At 42.1% G+C, this 20419-nt stretch overlaps 1 protein-coding gene across 1 annotated transcript in view; it reads right to left on the bottom strand.

Annotated features, from left to right (window-relative positions):
* Positions 1-20419, bottom strand: part of TAF3 (TATA-box binding protein associated factor 3) — a 119491-nt gene extending 99072 nt beyond the window's left edge. Inside the window, exons 1-2 of the mRNA XM_071734182.1 lie at positions 20121-20419; positions 7671-7913 (exon numbers count right to left, since the gene is read on the bottom strand). Of these exons, the coding sequence (XP_071590283.1) occupies positions 7671-7913; positions 20121-20286 (409 nt within the window). The 5' untranslated portion in view covers positions 20287-20419. The remainder of the gene's footprint in view (positions 1-7670; positions 7914-20120) is intronic.

Consider the following 20419-nt stretch of genomic DNA (forward strand, 5'->3'; position numbering starts at 1 on the left):
CTCAGCTCCAAGGATGGACCCTTCCCCGTGCCCGTGTACATTCCACAGCTGTTATCAGAATTAGGATGCTGGCACTGGTGGAGAAATTTAAGTTCATACATCTTAAAATTAGATATCATATAAGGTCTCAACCAACATGCTCTACTTCAACATCCTTCTCCAATACAGTATGAAATTAACACTGGCTTCAGTTATGAGACATTTTTTACACAGCTGGTAAAAATCCCATGCAAGGGGGTAACAATCCGATTTGTGGTTTTGCTCCTGGTAACTAAAATATTTTTTATTTGCTTTTTAAATGCCAGGAATTGTAAGGACTCACTAACATTTTTATTAAATGAAAGCATCCTTGGTGGCAAAAGTCAAAGAGTAAAAAAAAAAAAAGCATGATGAAAAATAGGCAAGGCTCCTGCATGAAGGGAAAGCACCAAAAACCAATAAAATTACAAGGTCAGCCCTTAGAATCATCAAGTTGTGCTTCTTTTTTATCCTGCTTTAGGCAGTGGCTAGACTTTCCATTTCCCACTCCCTCCCCGAGAGTCACCAAAAATACCCAGGGCAGTAAGGGAAAATCTGGGAGACCTGAGAACAGTAGCACACAGCTATCAGACAATAACCTAATTTGAAACTTCTGCTTCCAAAGGCACAAAGGTGTCTGATGATCCAGATGAAATAAAATCCTCAAGTATAGTAGCAGTAGACTGTGCAGGAAGCAATGCAGGAGCTAAACAAAGTCATACATTGTCAGAAAAGGGAAAAAACTGATCTGACATGATGAGTAAAGACAAGTGACAGAAGTTTTGCTGAAAAAGGATCAGTAGGAAACTAAAATCACGACAGCATTTCTGTTCTAAATATAGAAGACAATAGAAACCTTTTATCATAAAGTCTAATTTTCTCCTCCAGTTTTACTGTAGCCAAAAATTGAAATTTGCACACCACCATGTAGCCGAAGAATCCATGACTTTCGTTACAATTTTTTGTAAATAATTTACTGTGAAAAGGCTGGCTTTTATAAGTTTTGTGCAGCTTTTGTTTTGAATCCTTAAGTATTACTAACAACTTGTAACTTATCTAAACAGGTCTGAAAAACAGAAAAAAAATTTCTGTGGGAAAGCTTCAAAAGGGTGATACCTCCTTGAAGAAAAGTCATGTTAACTTAATTTCATGTGCTATATGCAGAGAATAAAACTAGATAACTAAAGCAGCTGAAGAAATACACTTTCACAATGCTGAATTTTTATAGTTAGTATTGCTAACTCTTTGTTATTGCTTTTAGAAATGGGAGTCAGTATCTTTATAAAATGTATTTTCTGATTTCCTTATTCAGGTACAACCAAGCTCCAGCTGGTTTATTTGTTTTGAAGGATACAACACTTAAAAGACCCCAACAAACAAAAACATTCAAATCCATCACAAGGTCTCTCCTAAAACCAATGCAACACTTCAAATCCATTTCCACAATACCCCACTTCAAGCTGCCACAATGCTTCTTACAAAAATAGCAAGAGGCTTGGGGTTTTTTTTCCAAATATATGAAATACAAGGAAAAATTAGGAACTAGGCTTCTACAGAATATAAAAAACCATATGGTTCTGTCTCCATAGTCTACAGATCCCAGCTATGTGATTTGGTTTCTACCACGGATAAAATTTTACTGTGGCATTTATTACATTGATTTTTTTTTCCAAGTACTGCAAATTAAATGAAGCTCCTTGGTGAAAGTCTATTTAGCTTCACATTTTAAGCTTTAAAAGAAAAAAATATTCCTCGTTAAATCCTTTCTTGCAGTATTTCACTGGAAATTATGCTTTCGATTATGATACAACTTCTCAAGAAAAGGTAAAGATACAGCTGTCTTCCCAATTACAGCTTTATCAGCATGCCTTCTATGAAAGAGTTATTTTTGTGTCTAATGGCAAGATTTAGACCAGGCACATTTTCTGTACGCTTTTTTTTTTTTTCTTTTTTTTTTTTTGTTCCTGTCTCGTATTTTTCTTTTTCTTTGAAACCTGCCTCTCCCATTGGCTCTTTCCCAATGCCTTTCTTCTGTCTGCATCTCAAGCTTGGCTGCCTTTCTCATTTTGTCTGTTTCTCCTGTTGCTCCCTCCTTGCTAGGCTGATGCATATGTGAAGACTCCTTTGCACAAAAGCAATCAGCGTCTAACACCCAGCACACTGCACGGGCTGCTAAAGGATGCTTGCAAATACTCAGCAAGCAGGCACAGTGAGCAGCCAGGAGCAAAGCATTCACTGTCTGGCAGGGGTTTAACTCTTCAAACTGGTTGACTACACAGCACCTGTTTGTTGATGGGTGGTGGTTTCCCAACCAAGTATCCTGGAAAAGCTCTGTTGAAAAGATTAATGCTGGTTTTAAATCATCAGTGCGGCTGTTAGAATGAGGAAGAGTTACCCTGTGCTGCCAGACTAGATCTGGGGAAAGGCAGAAAGGCTTAAAAATGCCAACAGGGAGACCTGTGTTATTAAAATGGAAAAGCCAGTATCCCAGTATGCTTTCTAAAGCCCACAACTGGCTAATTTACAAAGGGGTATTGGCTTTGTTTAACCCTTGAGGAAACCATAGATTGAAATGACACTGGTAAGAGATCCAAGACTTGCTACATTCAGTCCTGGACCACAGCCAGCTGAGGGGCCAGTGAAAATTTTTAAATCTGATCTAGCCAGCCACTGGAGCTAAACACTAATGCTTTATACCACTGGGATGCTTAATGCTTTAGACAGTTGCAATTCTAGCCCCGGTAAGTCCTAGACTTCAGATGCAAAAATCATGTTATTTTGATTAGCACCTCACTTCACACTCCCCTGTCATTCTCATCAATTCAGATGTGTTTTAGCAAATAACATTGCATGAAAAAAACAAGAGATGTTCTGAGATTATGTATAATTTGACAGCTGGGTGTTCACACTCCCAGGTGGCTGCAAGCATCAGGTTTTGGTGGTAACAGGTCCTAACATCAACAACAAAGAGGGGAAAAGCCAGGGCTGTAAGGAGATCAAAAATTTCATGCTTTGATCTGCCAGGGAAATGAAATGCTCTGACAGAAAAGGCTACAAATTAATCCAAATTTGTACCCCGTGCCAAGAACTGGTCCTGACTCCATGATCAGAAATATAATGCCAGTTCTTGAGCACACATTATCGGGAATGAAAGACTAAAAAACTTAATGCCTGGTAAAAATGACATTTGTTTCCAGATCATCTTTAGGGAAAAGAGCTGAACCTCTGTGAAGCAGGAGTGAAGTGGTACGAAGCACAAGACAGAAAAAATGAAGCAAGAATTGTGGAAGAAATTTAACTCCCTAAAAGCTACCTCCCTCCCCACGAAAAATCTCAACTAGTGGAAGAAACTCATATCTTTTCCCTCATATCCTTCTGATGTACCCCAGCACAATGAGAGTGTAAAAGAGAAATGAGGGTCTATGAAAATACAATAAACTATGAACAGCATTGCATGCACAAAAGCAATGTTTTCTTCAGCCTCCCTATCAGAGCAAATAGGGATGAACTACCTAAAACTTCAAAAAGTCAGAAAAAAAAAACGCAGTTGACATACAGTAGTTATTTTAAAAACAGACAAACAAAAAACCCATAAAAATGCATTAGTATTATGATTATTTCAAATGAGGTAAAAACAAGAGGCAGGAAGCACAGGTAGAAATTCATTACAGGAAGCTTAAAAATAAGATTACCATGGCACATGTAGGATTCACGTCGCTTTTTTTTGTTTTATTTATGGAGAATGGTAACATGTTCTTAAAGCATCAGGACTTTAAAGATCTGAACTTTATTACAAAACGTAATAGTGATTACTATTAGCCATGGAAAAATATCTGGGCTTTCTCAGCTGGCCTAGTTTCAGCACAGTAATGTTTTGTTTCAAATGCAATCAACAAATTCTATGAAGTTGATGTATTACTGCAAAATGTATGTTCTTTTACATTAAAGCCCGAGAAATAAAGCATGACCATCATGTTTTGCAACTAATTTATTTTTTTCTCCTTTTTTAATCTGTCTTACAAGTTTACCATGACATTTTAGTGACAACAGTGCTAAAATAACTCAAAAAACAAAAAGAAGACTAATTAAAAATAGGCAGACAGCAAACATCATGATACATTGGCATAAAATTATTCCTTCAGTGTCTTTTGTAAAAATACTCCTAAACCCCCAACATTTGCCATGGCAGTAGCGAGCCAGATTGTTTTATAAAATATATAATTATGTATGCAGATCCTTGCAGAGCAAGCAGTTGGTTAAGTGTATGTGGCTGAAATGAGGCACCCCATGTTTAAGGCAAGAAAACATTTTCTGCTTTTTGACCAAAATTTGTACCACTGAACTTTCTAACAACCCAAGCTGCAGAGTTTGAAAACCTATTTCCCTTCCTCCCTTTTTTTCCATGACTTCAGAAACCATTCAGAGAACTGTTTCAGCATTCCTTGCTGTTGAGTAAAAATGAAGGAAACGGTTCCTCTCAGGCTGGACAGGACTTTTTGCTTTTATCAAGACTTTGGCAATGATAACTCAGACATTGCACAAGCTGCTGGGTAAACTGTACTCTCTGAACAAGTGGAAACAAAAGTAGAGGACGTTTTAGAAGGAGGTTAGCAACACCTACTGGTCATGGTGCATACTGAACACCAATTTATTTTGTTTTTCAAAAGTGGTAATATAAAAAAATTTTTCCTACTGTAACACATAGCTAAAATTACCTATGAAGCCAGTTTGTCCCCAGAGACAATACTTTTAATTAGATCAACTGATAAAATTAAAAGATGCTACCTCTCTCAATAAACCTTGTTCAATAAACCTTCGACTTCCTACCTGATTGCTAAAATATATCAGCATTAGCAACTTATGAATCAAATCAGTAAATAAATATTAATAACATGAGCTGAGCTCTAGGCTTCGATATAAAATGGAGCTTAAAAATAAGCTCCTGACAGTTCCTTTAAGTGACTGAAAGATTAACAGTGTACACTGCACTGGGCATGAAGCCTTCCTTCACCATTATTGCCTACTCAAAGCAATTCAAATACTATGAACTGCAGTCTTAGCAGCATCATGCTTTTTTTTTTCTACTCTATAAAGACCTATAAACTATTCAAACATCTGCAATTCTGCAGTAATTTTGTGATGCAAAAGTGGAAGTTTTTCTTCCAAATTTTACTTGGAGTAAACTACAACAAAAAATATACACCAGTTTCTTGATCCACCTCACTCCTTCCGAAAATGAACAAACAAAAAAGACCAAAAACCCAAAACAACCACATAGGGAACAAAATTAAAAATAAATTTTCAGAAAACACAATGCAAAATTAGTATGTCCTGAACTATAAGTATTTAAAATCAACTACAACAAACCTGCATCCAGGAGTTGTTTTAAATGCTTGCTTTAAACTTTCATTTAAAAAAAATATTGTATTCATTTTTTGAAGTTGTGTCTAGAGGTCCTCTGATATACCAGCCTTAGGCATTAGAAGTTTTCCTGGTTCTCATCCAACTTTGGAAATAATATCTTCTTGCTTCAGGGGTTAAAAGGATTCATACATTATTTATAAGGACTACTAAAATCTAACTCCTGGATCTAACTTGCAAGAGAAAGAGTATAAAAAGTTACATACAAAAAAGCACACAACTGTCCCCATTTCAATTTTTAGCCCTTCTTTCTATGTCATCTGTCACCAGACTGTGTCTGTAATACCCCATCTCTCACTCCCCATGTTCAGATGCTCATCTACAGACACTTTGAGCCTTGCTGGATTTGATCTTTCTTGCATACATTTGAAGCATGATTTTCCAAGGGAAAAAAAAAAAAAAGAAAAAAGAAAAAAAGTAAAACTGCCAGCTAACTTGTTGCACTTCAAAGATGCTGGATTTCTCTGACAGAATGGTGTTTGTTTACCTCCTGAAAATCAGGCTAAGGCATTACAAGAAAGTAGGCAGAACAGGGTAGCTGAAATCCCTATTAATTTCTCAACACCCCACTATAGTTTTCTCTTTTTAGTGTTATCTACAGATTTGATATTTATATTCTGTTTGTCTCTTCCTGGTTTAACAGAGTTCATTGCTGGATTTTAAAAACAACCCTTTCAAATTTCACAAGAGGGAGATTGTACCTACTTATCAATCCAAGAAAATATTTCTGCAGTTTCACTGAAGTACAGTGGTTTCACTTCCCAGGTTATATGACAGCAAGAGACATTAAAATGCTGTTGATCTATAAATTAAACAGGTGCAATTAAAGAAAAAGCCAGGCCAACAGAGCTTCAGAAATATCAGCATCAGCAAGACCTCACATAGCAGCTGAAAGTAGCATATTTTTCCTACTGCACACACTAAAACCATTGCATCTGATGGTCCTTTACACCTCAGACAACCTGGTTCTGACTGTAACTTCTCTTGGGCTTACTGGAGCACAGAATAACCTCACCTATCCTGCTGAATATGATGTAGGAAATGCTGACCATTCACTTACTGCAGCTTACCAAATCATTCAAAAATTACCCATGCAACATCTGTACCAGCAGAGCAATGGGATTCTTTCACCCAGTCAGGTGATGATTATCTTCATCTTGACACTTGGCAGAATTTTAACACTTATTTCAGCACCCAGACTTCGAGGCTTTACTTCTTAAAAAAGAACAATATGCATAATGGAACATGATCTCCATTCTGTCCCCATGGGAATTGAAAGGTAAATAAGTATCTTGTGAGGATTGCACCTGTTTGTTACACTCGTTTGGAAAATTAAGTTCTTCTGTCTGGACTTTTATACCCAGTTCACAAATTTATATATGTTTATCTCCCCACAAAGTATAGTTGTGTGAAGTTCACTGTTCAAGGGGAAAGCTGGACTAGGTGTGTTTTGTAGAGGTTTATCTTGTTAGTAATCAAGTCCCATGTAGCTGAAGAAATAGAAAAAAACCCCAAAAAACTATTGCACTTTTTTTCTCTGCCACTATTAGGATTCTCAGTCTAACTAAACCTTGGAGCTGCAGTTTGTTTCACTGTTACAGTGATCCTCAACCCCTGCCTCAGTGGGACTTCTAACAAAAGAAAGGGAATCAGTTGGAATAGTGATGATTAAACCCTAATCAACATCAGCAACAAGAAGTTAAAGTAAGCACTGTGCCTCTAGACAACTCTTACTCCTTATTTCAAAACTGACTTAGTTTTAATTGGAAGAGGCATAAGGTTTGGGTTGGTTGTTTTTAGTTAAATTTGTTCAAAGGAAGAAGAAACAGCTGCAAGGAGCTGTGCCAGTCTACCCAGCCTCCCTTTTTCTACCATTACCAAATTATGAAAGAGGGGAAATTAAAAAAAAAAAAAAAAAAAAAAAAGAGGGAATCTAACACACAAAAAGTAACATAAAGCATCCATTTCTACTGTCATCAAAAAACTTAAAATTTAAATGAAGCATGAATCAACATGGTGTATTCTGACACCAGTTAATCTTGCAGGAAAGTAAAAGAGTGGAAAATAAATTTGTCACAGCACTGCTACCTGTTTCAAACCCACGTCTGTGTCCCACCCAGTGAGTCCTTTTCTGAGCAACTGCAATGGGCACAACTCAGACTGCTGGAGGATTCAAACAAATATGCAAACACACAAGGACCAAAACTGAAAGGAAAGGATTAATTTCGCACCTTCTTGAGAGGAGACAATAGGTGGCAGGTAATCAGGGATGTACTCCTTCCTTTCTTCTGCATCTTTACTTCCCGGCTGGGGGAACTGCAGGACATTGTTCTTGCTGACAGGAAACGAAGGGATTTGATGTGCAAAAGTGACAGGTTCAATATTGTGTATATAATCTTCTAGCTCATGCAGGTTAACCCCCATAAGCTTGAAGGCATCACCTACATCATCCAAAATTGGATCTGTGCGGCCATCTGTAACACAGAAACAACAGAAAAACAACATTTTTTAAAAAAATTCCGTTTAAAAACTGACCTGCACACCTACACTTAAATGTTACAATCCACCACTGCTCACCACCAGTAAGGGAGATGACTGCCCCACATTTCTGCCAGGTTTACTGTTCATCAAGCTATACAATGTTTCAGGCTAAGAACACACTCTCATTTTAAAGTGTTTTGTTTCAATCCCTATCACTTTGTCTCAATCCATACCATTAGGAATTGCCCCTCAAGAAGTTAATGAAGAAAAACCAAGGCAGCAGCAGCAGGCAGCTCTGCCTAGAAAACAGTCAATTAACACACTGCAACACCATTTAGAAGAGTTTTCAGTTTCATAATATAAGTTCAAATTAATGATACAAGCCCTCAAAATGAAGAAAGATCCCTGTTACCAATATGTAACAGACCAAGCATTATTTTTCAGCAATAAACAATTTAATTTTGTTAGCCAACTGTAGTTTACAGATAAAAAAAAAAAAAAAAAAAAAAAAAAAAAAAAAAAAAAGATATCTTGTGTATCTCTTGATAACAAAAATACTTCACATAGTATCTTTCCACCAGATGAAATCTACAGGCTATGAGTCACACTTTACCTACCAGTTAGATAGACCTCCCGGATGAAACACAGGAATATTAAGCAGTGGTCTGATGAGGAGAGAATATTTTATATTTAACTTCAGGGGCTGATATCCTGGGGTGGAATTTAAGTTTGACTCTATAGCAAAATCTTATTTTCTTTATGAAAAGTAGAATGAAACCTTACTGACCAAGCAGTCACAATCTTTACTTAACATGACCTCCACAAAAACAGTCCAAGAGAGGATACAGTCTGTTATACACATGTAATATGACTTAAAAATTTTAAATTATCCAGCACAGAAGTGCCTCAGTTTCCCTGACCTGAGAGAGGGAAAGTTTTTGAGAACTGGGCACCTGGCTCTGGTAGCCAAGGAACCACTTTTGTGTCTCACCCTAACTTTTGATAATAACAATAACACAGAAAAATTGCCTTAAACCCCACATGTGATTCAGTTGTTTTGTTTTTTGTTTTTTTTTTTTAATTCAATAAAGTTATGCAGAATTATTAAAATTCTGTATAGTTGGCTTATGAAGATATTACATCCTTACATGATGATAAGCCATGATTTACTTAAAAAAGTAATTATGAAAAAACAGTCCATGCTTATTGAAGGAACACAATTGCTATTGTAAAGGCTCAGCTCTGGAGAACAGGGAGGGGGGGGACGATCTTTTGTTTGTCCTTTAACCTAATCTCTTCTTAGTTTATCTTGAACCTGAAGCAGTCTGAGCAGGCTCTTTCTCACATCACTGGATGAATTCAAACCCCCAGCCAACTTATGCCTGCAGATACATTTAGAAAATAAGAATTTTGTTCTAGAATTTCTCTTCTTAGACTTGCGGTGAAGATAAGGGTAATACTCAGATTATGGTTTTGATTCTCAGCTCTGTAACACTGGTCTCTTGTGTGACTCTGGGCAAGTCACTTGTGTTTTAATTCTTTCCACAGCTAAAAGGGAGATCAGACCCAACTTATCTCCTCTTTTGTCCCTCTGTATTTAGAACGTGTGTGTATAATATCCAGTACAAGTGCAATGCTGGTTTCCCCTGCAGACTCTATGGGCAGAGAAATGTGGAGACTTACATAAACACAATTAAAGTAGGATACCACTGCTTTTGGGCAGTTATGCAGTCCCTAAAGTTATCAGGCAGACAGGAGAGCGTTTTATCCTTAAAACCTCAATTTAGATAACTGACACACCTAAGAAATTTTGTGTTGTTGCTTCTAGTTGCTCTTCAGACTGTGATGGTAGCTTTGAACTACTGAAGCATTTTCTAAGTTGTCAAGATTAACTGGAACTAGTTGGGAAGCCAGTTAACAAAAACCCTCAGGGAAAACTTTTCAGCAAGCCCAGGACTAGAGCATATTAATTCTCTGAATGCTCCCCAAACCACTGGCTGTGCTGTCTGCAGGATGAAAACATCTCTAATGAGCCTCAAAGCACTTATTCCCAGGTGGGTACTGCCTGGACCTCAACAATGTACCCAGAGGCACAGACACACGTGGTGCTCATGTCCAGTTTCCCTTGGAAAAAAAACCAAGTACACAGGCAGGGAAAATGCTGCAATAGGTTCTCCAAACTGGGGCATGGATCTGCAAGATCTGTGTGATGCCTCCCACCAATCCCATTACTGGAGCTCCTTGAAAATGTGTATAGAGCTTGATTCCAGTGATGATAAAGTTGAGTGTTCATGGGTAAGGATGAAGGGGAAGGCAAATGAGGGAGATACACAGTGAGTCTGTTATAGACCACCCAGCCAGGACGAGGAGGCAGATGAGTATTCTATAAGTGGATGGCTGAAGCCTCGTGATCATCAGCCTTTTTTCTGGTTGGTGACTTAAACACACCAAACATTTCCTGGAAATGTAACACAGCAGAGAAAAGGCAGGCTAGGAGGTTCCTCAGGTGTATGGATGATAACTTCCTGACACAACTGGTAGGTGAGCCTACCAGGGAGGTGCCTCACTGGACCTCCTTTTCACAGACAAGAGGACTAGAGGGGGATGGGGTGGTCAGAGGCTGTCTTGGGCTCGATGAATTGGTTAAGTTTTCAATTCTTAGTGATGTGAAGAGGGGGTTAGCAAAACCTTCATCTTGGTCTTCCAAAGGGCAGTCTTTGGCCTGTTCAGAACGGTGGTTAAGAGAGTCCCTTGGGAGACAGTCCTGAAGGGCAAAGGGGTCCAGGAAGGCTGGACACTCTTCAAGAAGGAAATTTTAAAGGCCCAGGAGCAGGCTGCCCCAATGTGAGGAACTGCACACTCCCATTGGTGAGGCTGCACCTTGAATTGTGTGTTCAGTTCTGGGTCCCTCACTACCAGAAGGACATTTTGGTGCTGGAACGTGTCCAGAGGAGAGCAACCAATCTGGTGAGGGGCCTAGAGAGCAAGTCCTTGTGAGCAGCTGAGGGAACTGGGCATGTTTAGTTTGGAGAAGAGGAGGCCACATTGCCCTCTACAGCTACCTGAAAGGAGGCTGTAGGGAGGAGGATGTTGGTTTCTTCTCCCAAGTGAATAATGACAGGACCAGAGGAAATGGTCTGAAGTTGCAGCAGGGGACGTTTAGATTTGATATTGGGAAGAGTTTCTTTACTGGAATAGGGCTCAGGCATTGGAACAGCCTGCCCAGGGAGGTGGTTGAGTCACCATCCCTGGAGCTATGGCTCTCGTGGCCACAATTGTAGGGGGGGGGGTTGATATTTTTTGATCCTTGTTGCATGTGTGCATGGTTGAAGTCAGTGATCTCAGAGGTCCTTTCCAACCACAACAGTTCTGTGATTCTGTTTCAAGTACTTTACTCAGTGTGTATCTCCTGACACCACACCAGCACCATTACATTCTCAGGGTGAAAGTTTAGCCCAGTTTATCACTGCAACAGGAAAAGGTCTTTTCTGCACATCATCTTTTCAAACCTCCATAAAAGTACACCAGTGGGATTAGCAAGTACTAAATGCTAAAAAGGACTTCTTCCTACAAGTGCTTATTAAGAACACGTGCCAGAGAAGCAACTACTAAGTGTAACTGAAATTACACTTAGCATGGAAATACTTAAGCAACCATATTAAAAAAATAATTAGGTGTGATGGAAAGCAGGTTCAAAAGGTGACCAAACTCCTCAAGATTCAGTTTTCCCATATCTTTGATATTTTTCACTAAACAGACAACGCCAAGTCAATTGATCAAAAGCTGAAAAAAAAATTTAAAACCTGCAACTGTCACAGGGACAACAAGGCTGATCAGTTATCCTCTTCAAGATGTTAAAAGCACACAAAAAGAGTTTTAGGTCTGTAATCATATCTGTATTTAAATAAAAATATTTATCAATTGGAAATATATGCAGCACAAAAATGCATTAAATGTAATGCTAGGTGATTCATCAAATAAAGGCAAGGCTTGTGCCTTTATACTTTTATTTTAAAAGTTTAGCATTCCTCTTCTCTCTCTGGTTTAATAAAAATTCACTAAAATAGCAGAAGTCTGACACATGAAAGAGAATGCTGACAAACAAGTAACACAGTCTCTCCTGGTCTTTCATTTAGGCTTAGGCGTTTTTCTGCAAGTAAATGATGCCAAAAAAAAAAAAAAAAAAAAAAAAAAAAAAAAAAAGAATTTAATTTGGGCATACTGAATTTGTCACAATATTCTTCAGATATCTGTGCAATCCTCAGTTTAAAAATTCAAATGCTAAAGCCTCCCAGTGAAATAATTAATCCAATGTCACACAGCACATCAGTGCCAGATCACAAAAAGCTTTTTTGGAGCCTCTGGTTTCCAGCCTCTCGCTGTTACCTATAGCATGACACTTCCAAGAATTTCTCCTGTCCAGGACTGGGAAGAGAGGGAAGGAGTTGGGAATAGTTGACCCAGCAAGTTACAACTCTCCTCTTTACTTTGCAAACAGTGATCTAAGAAAATAAGTTTTCTCACAAAAGATACACAGCTTTTAAGCTGTGTTATCTCCCTGAATGGGAACTGTGCTCTGAAATGGATACAGCTGCAGCAAGCAGAACTAAATTAAGCTTAAATTAAGCTTATTAGATCTCAGAACAGCCCACCAGAAACCTATGGGAACTGCCCTGCAGTTCTGATATTCCCAGCTTCCCTGTTCCTGAGAATGAATGCTGGGTGAGGAGGATTCTGCTCAGAGAAATGGATCCCCCAAGAAGTACAGCAAAGAAACTACAGGGAAAGAGAACCCACTCAGAGCTGAGTATTTGGGTGAAAAGCTCTCAAGCTGGTGCTCAGCACCACCTGCAGATAAACCTGGCTGTTCACAAGGGAAAACATCAAACAGAATGAGAGTAGTGCACCCTTCCAGCAATAAAAGCTCACTTTGTAGGGTAAATGAATTATTAGAAGCTACTAAAGCCCAGTTAGCTTTGCAAAATTCACAAGAATTCCTTCAGCCCTACAACTAATAAGGTGACCAGTGCTCATGTCTTTCAAAGAAGCCACAAGGGGTGGGGGGTGTTTAGGGAAAAACTATCTTACTTTCCTTAAACTCAGGTTCAGGAACAGCTGATTTATTTCTGCCAAACTCACTACCACCATCTCCTGCTTCCTGGCCCAAAGTTCATATGAATCGGTGAAAATTTAACAAGAAAGTCAGCACAGAACACAAAGTATTTAGTTTTAAATTTTTTTGAAAAATTTTTTTAAAAAGGAAATAGCAGCTCTGTAATGAATACAGAGAAAAATTAATGAGTCACTACCATGCAACATGTGCAGTCCATTATAAATAGCTCAGCTTTCACCCTCTTGTCTGCTATAAAAGAGATTTTTTTTATTTTAATCAGTAAATTATTATGTATAGCTCCTCAGTAATTTTACCACAGGCTCTACCACAGATTCTTTGTGCTCCAGCACATCACACAACACTGCCAAGCACTAAATACCTGTGCTTCTACACTGAATGGTTTCTCCAGGATAACTCTTTCAAGCAGACAGCACATTGCTTCCATTCAGCATTCACAGGAACAGTCAGAAGCATACACAGTGGATTATTAAGTAAAGATATATGCTTTACTTGAGTGCACTTAAATGGGGAAAAGGGTCTGATTAATATAGTTCCAAGGCAGGCAAAAGCATCTTCTTGTTGCTCAGAGTCTGCTCTTTTCCCCAGCAGCCTCATAAATGTCAAGCAAAAAAAAAAAAAAAACAAGTTTACCTTTTTTACTGGTAGCTAGCAAGAGGTTAATTAGCTTAAAAATAGCAACAATTCAGGTTTTCAGTACATAAAAAGGTACACATCTTGTTACAAATCTTATGGGCCTTGAATGTAATCCATTTGTTACAATTATTGTAACCCATTTGTTACAATAGTCATTCAACATCAGTGCAGCTCATTTAAATTGATTATCAAAATTTAGTGCTTAAAAAAAGGTTATTATTATATACTGCTAAGAATGAACTAACTAAACCCTAAACAAACAAAAATCCAAACAAAACCCAAACCAAACAAAACACAAAGAACCAAAACTAAAATATGTACAATTTGACATTTAATTAAAAAGAAATAAAAATTTGGTTCATGTCAGGTCAGTTCTCTCCACTGTGGTAGTTCCCAGTGAAAACATTCTCCAAAGCAGAGATTTGCTGTAATGAAGTTAAGTTTCCTTAGGTTTTAATCCAGCTCTGTCTTCACAAAGCATCTTCCATGATCTCTCATTTTTCCTTCCAGTTACAATGTTGTGCTCACCAGATCTGAAACTGCCTTTTTAATGTAAATGCAGTTGCATTATTAACATAATATTTAATATGTTATTATATAATATAGGCAGGGCATTGGACTTGATCTTATGGGTCCCTCTCAAGATGAGATATTCTACAGTTACATAAAAATAATCTTAAAAAAAGTAGTCATACAGTATGAAACTAAAAGGCACCTTTTAAACTTTATTTCCTTACAGTAAGCAAATTTCAGCAGAAATAAACAAACAAAAACTCATCATAGCATAAGCTCAACACTGAAAATTCCAGAAAAGAGTACTGAAAAACCCACCTCCAGATCCAACACACCTCCAATTTCATTACCTGGTTTATGACACTGGTAGTTTTAGCAGAATAATCTGAATTTGTCTTGCTGATAAAAACTGGAGTAAAATTAGTTCCATTATGCTGCACTGCTTTACATTTCTGCTGAAACTGCCCGGGTGCCTTTGGTGATTAAAGCTAAGTGGCTTCTACCTGGTTGTTTTTTAAATCAATATAATAGAAAGAAAATAAAAGAAAACAGGTATGGGGAGACATAAAGCACAAGTCTCTCTCTTGTCCCTCCAATCATTGATACCACACACACAAACACACTGGAACCTCACCTCCCTTAACTTGATGTGCCAAGTTAAGAGGTAAAACATGACAGATCCTGCATGGCTATAGCAGCATCCTCCAGCCATGCTGCATTACCTAAATTTATAGCAAAAGAAAACAGATACCAGTCTGTCTTCAGTGGACAGATCCCCAGTAGAAGGAAAAAAACCCAAGACGTGCAAGAAAATTGGGAGCTGTTATCCCAAAGCACCTGCTATGCTGCCACCTCTATCAAACTGCATGAAACGTGAGGGCACAATAAAGCAGCACAGAGCAGAGAACTTCTCTCTTTTCATCCCTGCTTAAAACAAACAACAACAAAAATAATGTAGAACCCTGCTCTCAGAAACCACACGTCAGTCTGTTTTGTAGCTCAATCCCTTAATTACATACCCCAACACTTTTTTCAGATATTTTGTTTAAATATTAGGATAAAAACCTGTGAAGAAGGAAGCATACTGAATAGGCTTCCTCCTACAAGCTTTGCACAAATTTGAACAGCATAACATGGTGTACTTCACCAGGAAAACCCTTCTTTTCTCCCCTGTAAATTCACTCTCTCCACCACCCCCAACACAATATTCAGAAGCATTTCATGGCATCAAACACATCTCAAGCTTGCTTTGCAAATCCTTTTGCCTTCTCTTTGCAGCCACAGAAGCTCCCATCAGCTACAGCTGCTGCAAATGCAAAGAAACAAGAGCAGAAAAGTAATGAAAATCTTGAATGTAGCTCTCCTAATGGGATGTAACAGCTGGAACAAAGATCTAACACAGCTGGGAAAGCCATCATTTTCTTTTGCAACTGAGAAAATCTGTGAACAGCAGTGACAGAGCAATCCCCACACTGTCTCAATTACGTCAGAGTAAATCCATTCAGTTTCAAATACAAAGATTATGTCCCTCCAGCTGACAACCCTGCTCACTCAAACCCCACTGGTTTGACTCTGAGATAACACACTGACAATAAAGATGCTACAATTGGAATTTAATTAATTCTACTTAGGCAAAACCATGGCAAAATTCAACTCATTCATCCAGAACTGGGTTTGTACAGTAACTTATTTTAGGAGCAAAGGGAAACAATTCTGAAAAAAGCAGGGAGATGTCAGCTGAGCATTAAGATGTCATTTTACAAACCTCTTAAAGAAGGAAATGCAGGAATCATTTTCAGAGAGGTAGTAAAAAACCCACAACTGTATCACTGGCATGAAAACAGCAAATTCTCCTTCTCCACAAGAAAGAAGAAAAAAAAAAAAAAAAAAAGAAAAAAAGAAAAAAGAAGACTCTAATACTTCCTTCTCCATTCATAGAGGGGAAAAGAAAACTCCTTTCCCCACTTTCGTTAAGCACACCCAAAGCAAAAGAGCAGTAACTTAGTTCTACAAACTTCCAATTCCTCAAGCACAGAAAGGAACAAAATCATATTTTCACTGTTTTTGTGTCTTTTCCTTCCAGTGTTACAAACACTGAAGTACCTGTAACAGAGGCATCTGAGCTCAGAGGATAATGCTGCCCAACAACTCATGCTGGATCTCCCCAAAATCTGTATTAACCATATAGAAAAAAGACAGCTCTGACCCAGCCTTGGTTAGCTCATTTCTCACCCATTTCTCCCAAACTCTCTATGTTGTTCCCTTTAATCTTTTTACAGATCACTTCTGTGTGAATTGAGATACAGACTTTGCAGGTGCAGCAGCTGCACTGGTGCCACTGGTTTAAATTCCACAGTCCCATTTCCAGACTACCATCCACAGCTTCACACACAGGTAGTTCTCCAGCTTGCAGGAAACCTACTCAATTTAGAATTCAAAAAGCTTATAGCAATATTACCAAGTTCCTCCTCAGCTCAGTTACACTGGCAGCATCAGGCTCAATCTCAATTATTCCTGAAGCCACACAGGTAAATTCAGATCATCACTTTGCTTTATTGGGAATCACTGCAGCAGTGAGCCAGGACAACACAGCAGTGGCAGCACATACATCCCTCCCAGCAAGAGGGCTGCCTGCCCCTTTCCCCAAATTCACAGCACAACATTGGAGCTCCAGTAGCTCCAACAAACCCATCTCCCCCTCCTGTACACAGGCACCCAGGTACCCTGCATGCTGTCCTCAGGGAGATCTTCTGGTTCAGGGAAGGGCCATGACCTTGCAGCAGCACCTTCAGGCCACGGCTGCACCTCCTGACCCAGGGATTTTTGCTCCATGTGCTCTCCAAATTCACACTTCCAGAAGAGGACATCTCCAGCTTTCACAGTTCCTCTGATCTTGAGGCTGCATCCACCACCAGCTGGCAGCAACCTGACTCTGATATTCCTCTCATCCATGGCTGTGACACCCTCATTAGCACAGCTCCCACAGCTCAGACAGAAATGCTGGTAAACTTTTCCATTGATGCATTTCAGGGCTGCCATTACCTCTCCCATAACCTCCCACAGTCCCCAGTACATTCTCTGAACTGGTGGTGGCTGTCATAGCCCCAAATCCACCACCAGCAAGTCACCTTCTCCTCACCCAGCACTTGAGGCAAGCAATCCCATTATCCACCCCAGCTCCAAATCCTGCTACCTTTAAACACCTTCCCCTCTGCCAGACCCAATTGCAGCAGCTCTGACCTCTGCCCCAGGGCTTTCCAGGACTTCTCCCTCCACAAGAACACACAGACATGTGCAGCAGTGACAAGCCACAACCCTACAGCTCCCCAGAATGCCAAAGGAAAGCAATGCTCTACCCTGCTGGGCACAGCACCTGTTTCTCCATGAACATGAAGCCTTCACCCACCCCTACAGGACACCCTTGCTCCCCCTGGCCTCTCCATCGAATCCAAACCATCTTCATCTCCTCCCAATACTTACAGACTGCCAGCAGCAGCCCCATCTCTGCACACACATCACTCCTGTCCTCTCCCATGTTCCACCCTCCCTGTCCTACACACAGGGCAGCAAAGGCCTCTTCTGCCCACAGACTCTCCAACCAGACCGACAGCTTGAGCCTTGCTCCCTGTTCCCTGCAGTGCTCCCTGCAATGTTCAGACCCAGCAGCAACCCTCACAGCATCCCCCCCCCCACATCCTGTGACCTCCCCGACCCAGAAGGACATCAGGACCCCGTTCCTAGCATTCCCACACCCAGCAGACCCCTATCACCCTCTCATCCCCTCAGTCAGCACTACTGACCCAGCAAGCAACTGGACATCCCGTCCCTTCCACACTCTGCAGGTACCAGATCATCTGTCCCACTCAGTACCTCCACTGGAGGCTCTGCAGGGCCACAAAACTCTGAGGGACTCAACTTCATCCTCTGCCAGACCCAGCAGTCATATTTTTTGCCTTCCCCATCCAGTCCACACCCACTCCACAGTCCTGTGTGACCCAGCCAGCAGTCCTTGCACCAGTCACCAGACCTCTCTTCTTTATCTTCTCTGAGTTGGTGTGAGCTCACCCCTTTCATATTCCAACCCCCAAATCCAGTGAGGCCATGGGCATCCTGCCCCTCACCATCACTCCCAGCTCCTTCTGCCCATGGCACCTCAATGGCAGCACTGGCTTAGTCCAGTCCTCAAGACATCCAGCCAGACCTCTTGCACCTCATGCCACATGTTCCTCCTGCTCTCCATACACACACTCCACACTTCCCACATACAGCCCTGTCACTCTCCCACATCTTGTGCACTACAGCTCCATCTCCCCCCCCAAAAAAACACCCAAGTGCATCCTTGCCCTCCCACACTGCAGCCCCACATCACTTATAAACACAGTACCATCCTTCCCCCTGTACACACACATCCCCAGCCTCATGTGTGTGGCCCCCATTCTGCCCAGGTAGGTGTCAATCCCTGCCCACAGTCCCCTTCCCACCTCCACACATCTTCATCCCTGACCCCAAGCACTGCAGCCCCATGTAATCCCTATACATGTACATCCCTGACCCCACACAGCATAGCACGTGGACTTTCCACCCAGCCCCCTTAGCACTAAAGCCCCACACCTGCCCTTGCACATCTCCAGCCCCACAAACTGCTGCCCCCCTTACACAGATTTACCCAACCCAGAGCACTCCAGGCCCAGCAATAGCATTTCCAGCCACATCTCCCCCCATGCAGGTGACTCCACTTCCCCCAGGCACAGCTCTTTGACCCCGTGCACTGCAGCTCCTTCTCTTCACTCCTTACACACCTCCCACAGCAAGGGTTAACACCCCCCCCCCAATTCCCTGCCCCACACACCCAGCCCAAACTTTGCACCCTACAGCTTCAGCACTTCTCCTTGTGCAAGGACCCTAAATATGCATCCCCACCTCCAGTGGGATTCCTCAGGATGTCCCCCAGGGCACAGACCCTGACCCAGAGGTAAACCAGGACAACACAACAGGAACATCACCCCCTCCCATGCATTCACCCTACCCAGCAGGACAGCTGCCTGCCCCTTCTCCCCTCCCAGGCCCAGAACGCTACAACCTCAGCAACAGGGACAACAGTGCCACTCCCCCTCCTGCACACACGCCTCCTGCTACCCTGCAGACAGAGAAAATGGGGTGACAGCTCCGTCTCCCCACACCTCCGACCCTCTGCCTCAGAGCTCCGTTCCTGCCAAGTCCACAGCCCCACCTTCTCAGCCCTGCCCACATCCCAGACCCCACACCCCAGCTCTTTCTTGCAGCAGGGTCCCCTTTGCACCAGAACTGCCCCACAGTCTCCCTCCTCATCCTCCAGCTCCCCTGCACTGCTCCACACCCCAGCTCCCCTTCACTTTCCCCCAGCTGGAGTACCCCACAACCCACCCTCCCCACAGCCCCCCACCACTGCCCCACAGCCTCCTCCCCATCATGTCCTCACCCCCCTGACTCACATCACTTTCCCCTGCTCTCTCTCAGCACAACTGCCCCACAAGCCACCTCTCCTCATGCCACCACAACACTGCCCCACGGCCACTCAAGCACCTCATCCCTGCTGCTCCCAGGGCTGCCCAAAGCCCCCCTTCCCCATCACTCCTGCACAGCCCCCATCTCCATCACCCTGCCCTGCCAACCAAACCCCAGCCCCCAGCACTGCCCTGCGGCCTCCCACCCCACAGCTGCCCTCCCTGTCACCCCACACTGTCACCCCACAGCCTCCCTTCACAGAATGGCCGAGGTTGAGGGACCTCATTTGCCCCAGACCCGGGCTCAACCAGGGCCACCCACAGCCGGCATCCCAGGACCGCATCCCGACGCCAAAACCTCCGTCCCACACCGCAGCCCTTCTCCCTCTCCCCTCACCACCGCTCTCCCCACACATCCCGGCCCGGCCCGTACTCACAGAGCTCGCAGTACCGGTGGCAACCCCGGCCCAGCCCTTGCAGGTACCGCTGCAGCACGTCGGTCAGGAGGTCGCAGGCCGAGACTTGCACCGAGTCCCAACCCAGCGCCTGGCAAATCTGCGCCACCGACACCCGCAACAGCCACCGCGAGTAGGTCTCGCACATTGCCGGCTCGGCCTCGGTTCGGTTCGCGGTGCCGCCCGGGGCCCACCGCCCGCCCTGGGCCGGGAGGGCCGAGGGAGGCTCACGCACTGCCCGCCGCCGCCGCCGCCATCTTGGCGCCGCGCCTCCTCGCCGC

The sequence above is a fragment of the Heliangelus exortis genome, chromosome 1 (assembly GCF_036169615.1).
Source record: "Heliangelus exortis chromosome 1, bHelExo1.hap1, whole genome shotgun sequence".
In the NCBI taxonomy this organism is placed as follows: Eukaryota; Metazoa; Chordata; class Aves; order Apodiformes; family Trochilidae; genus Heliangelus; species Heliangelus exortis.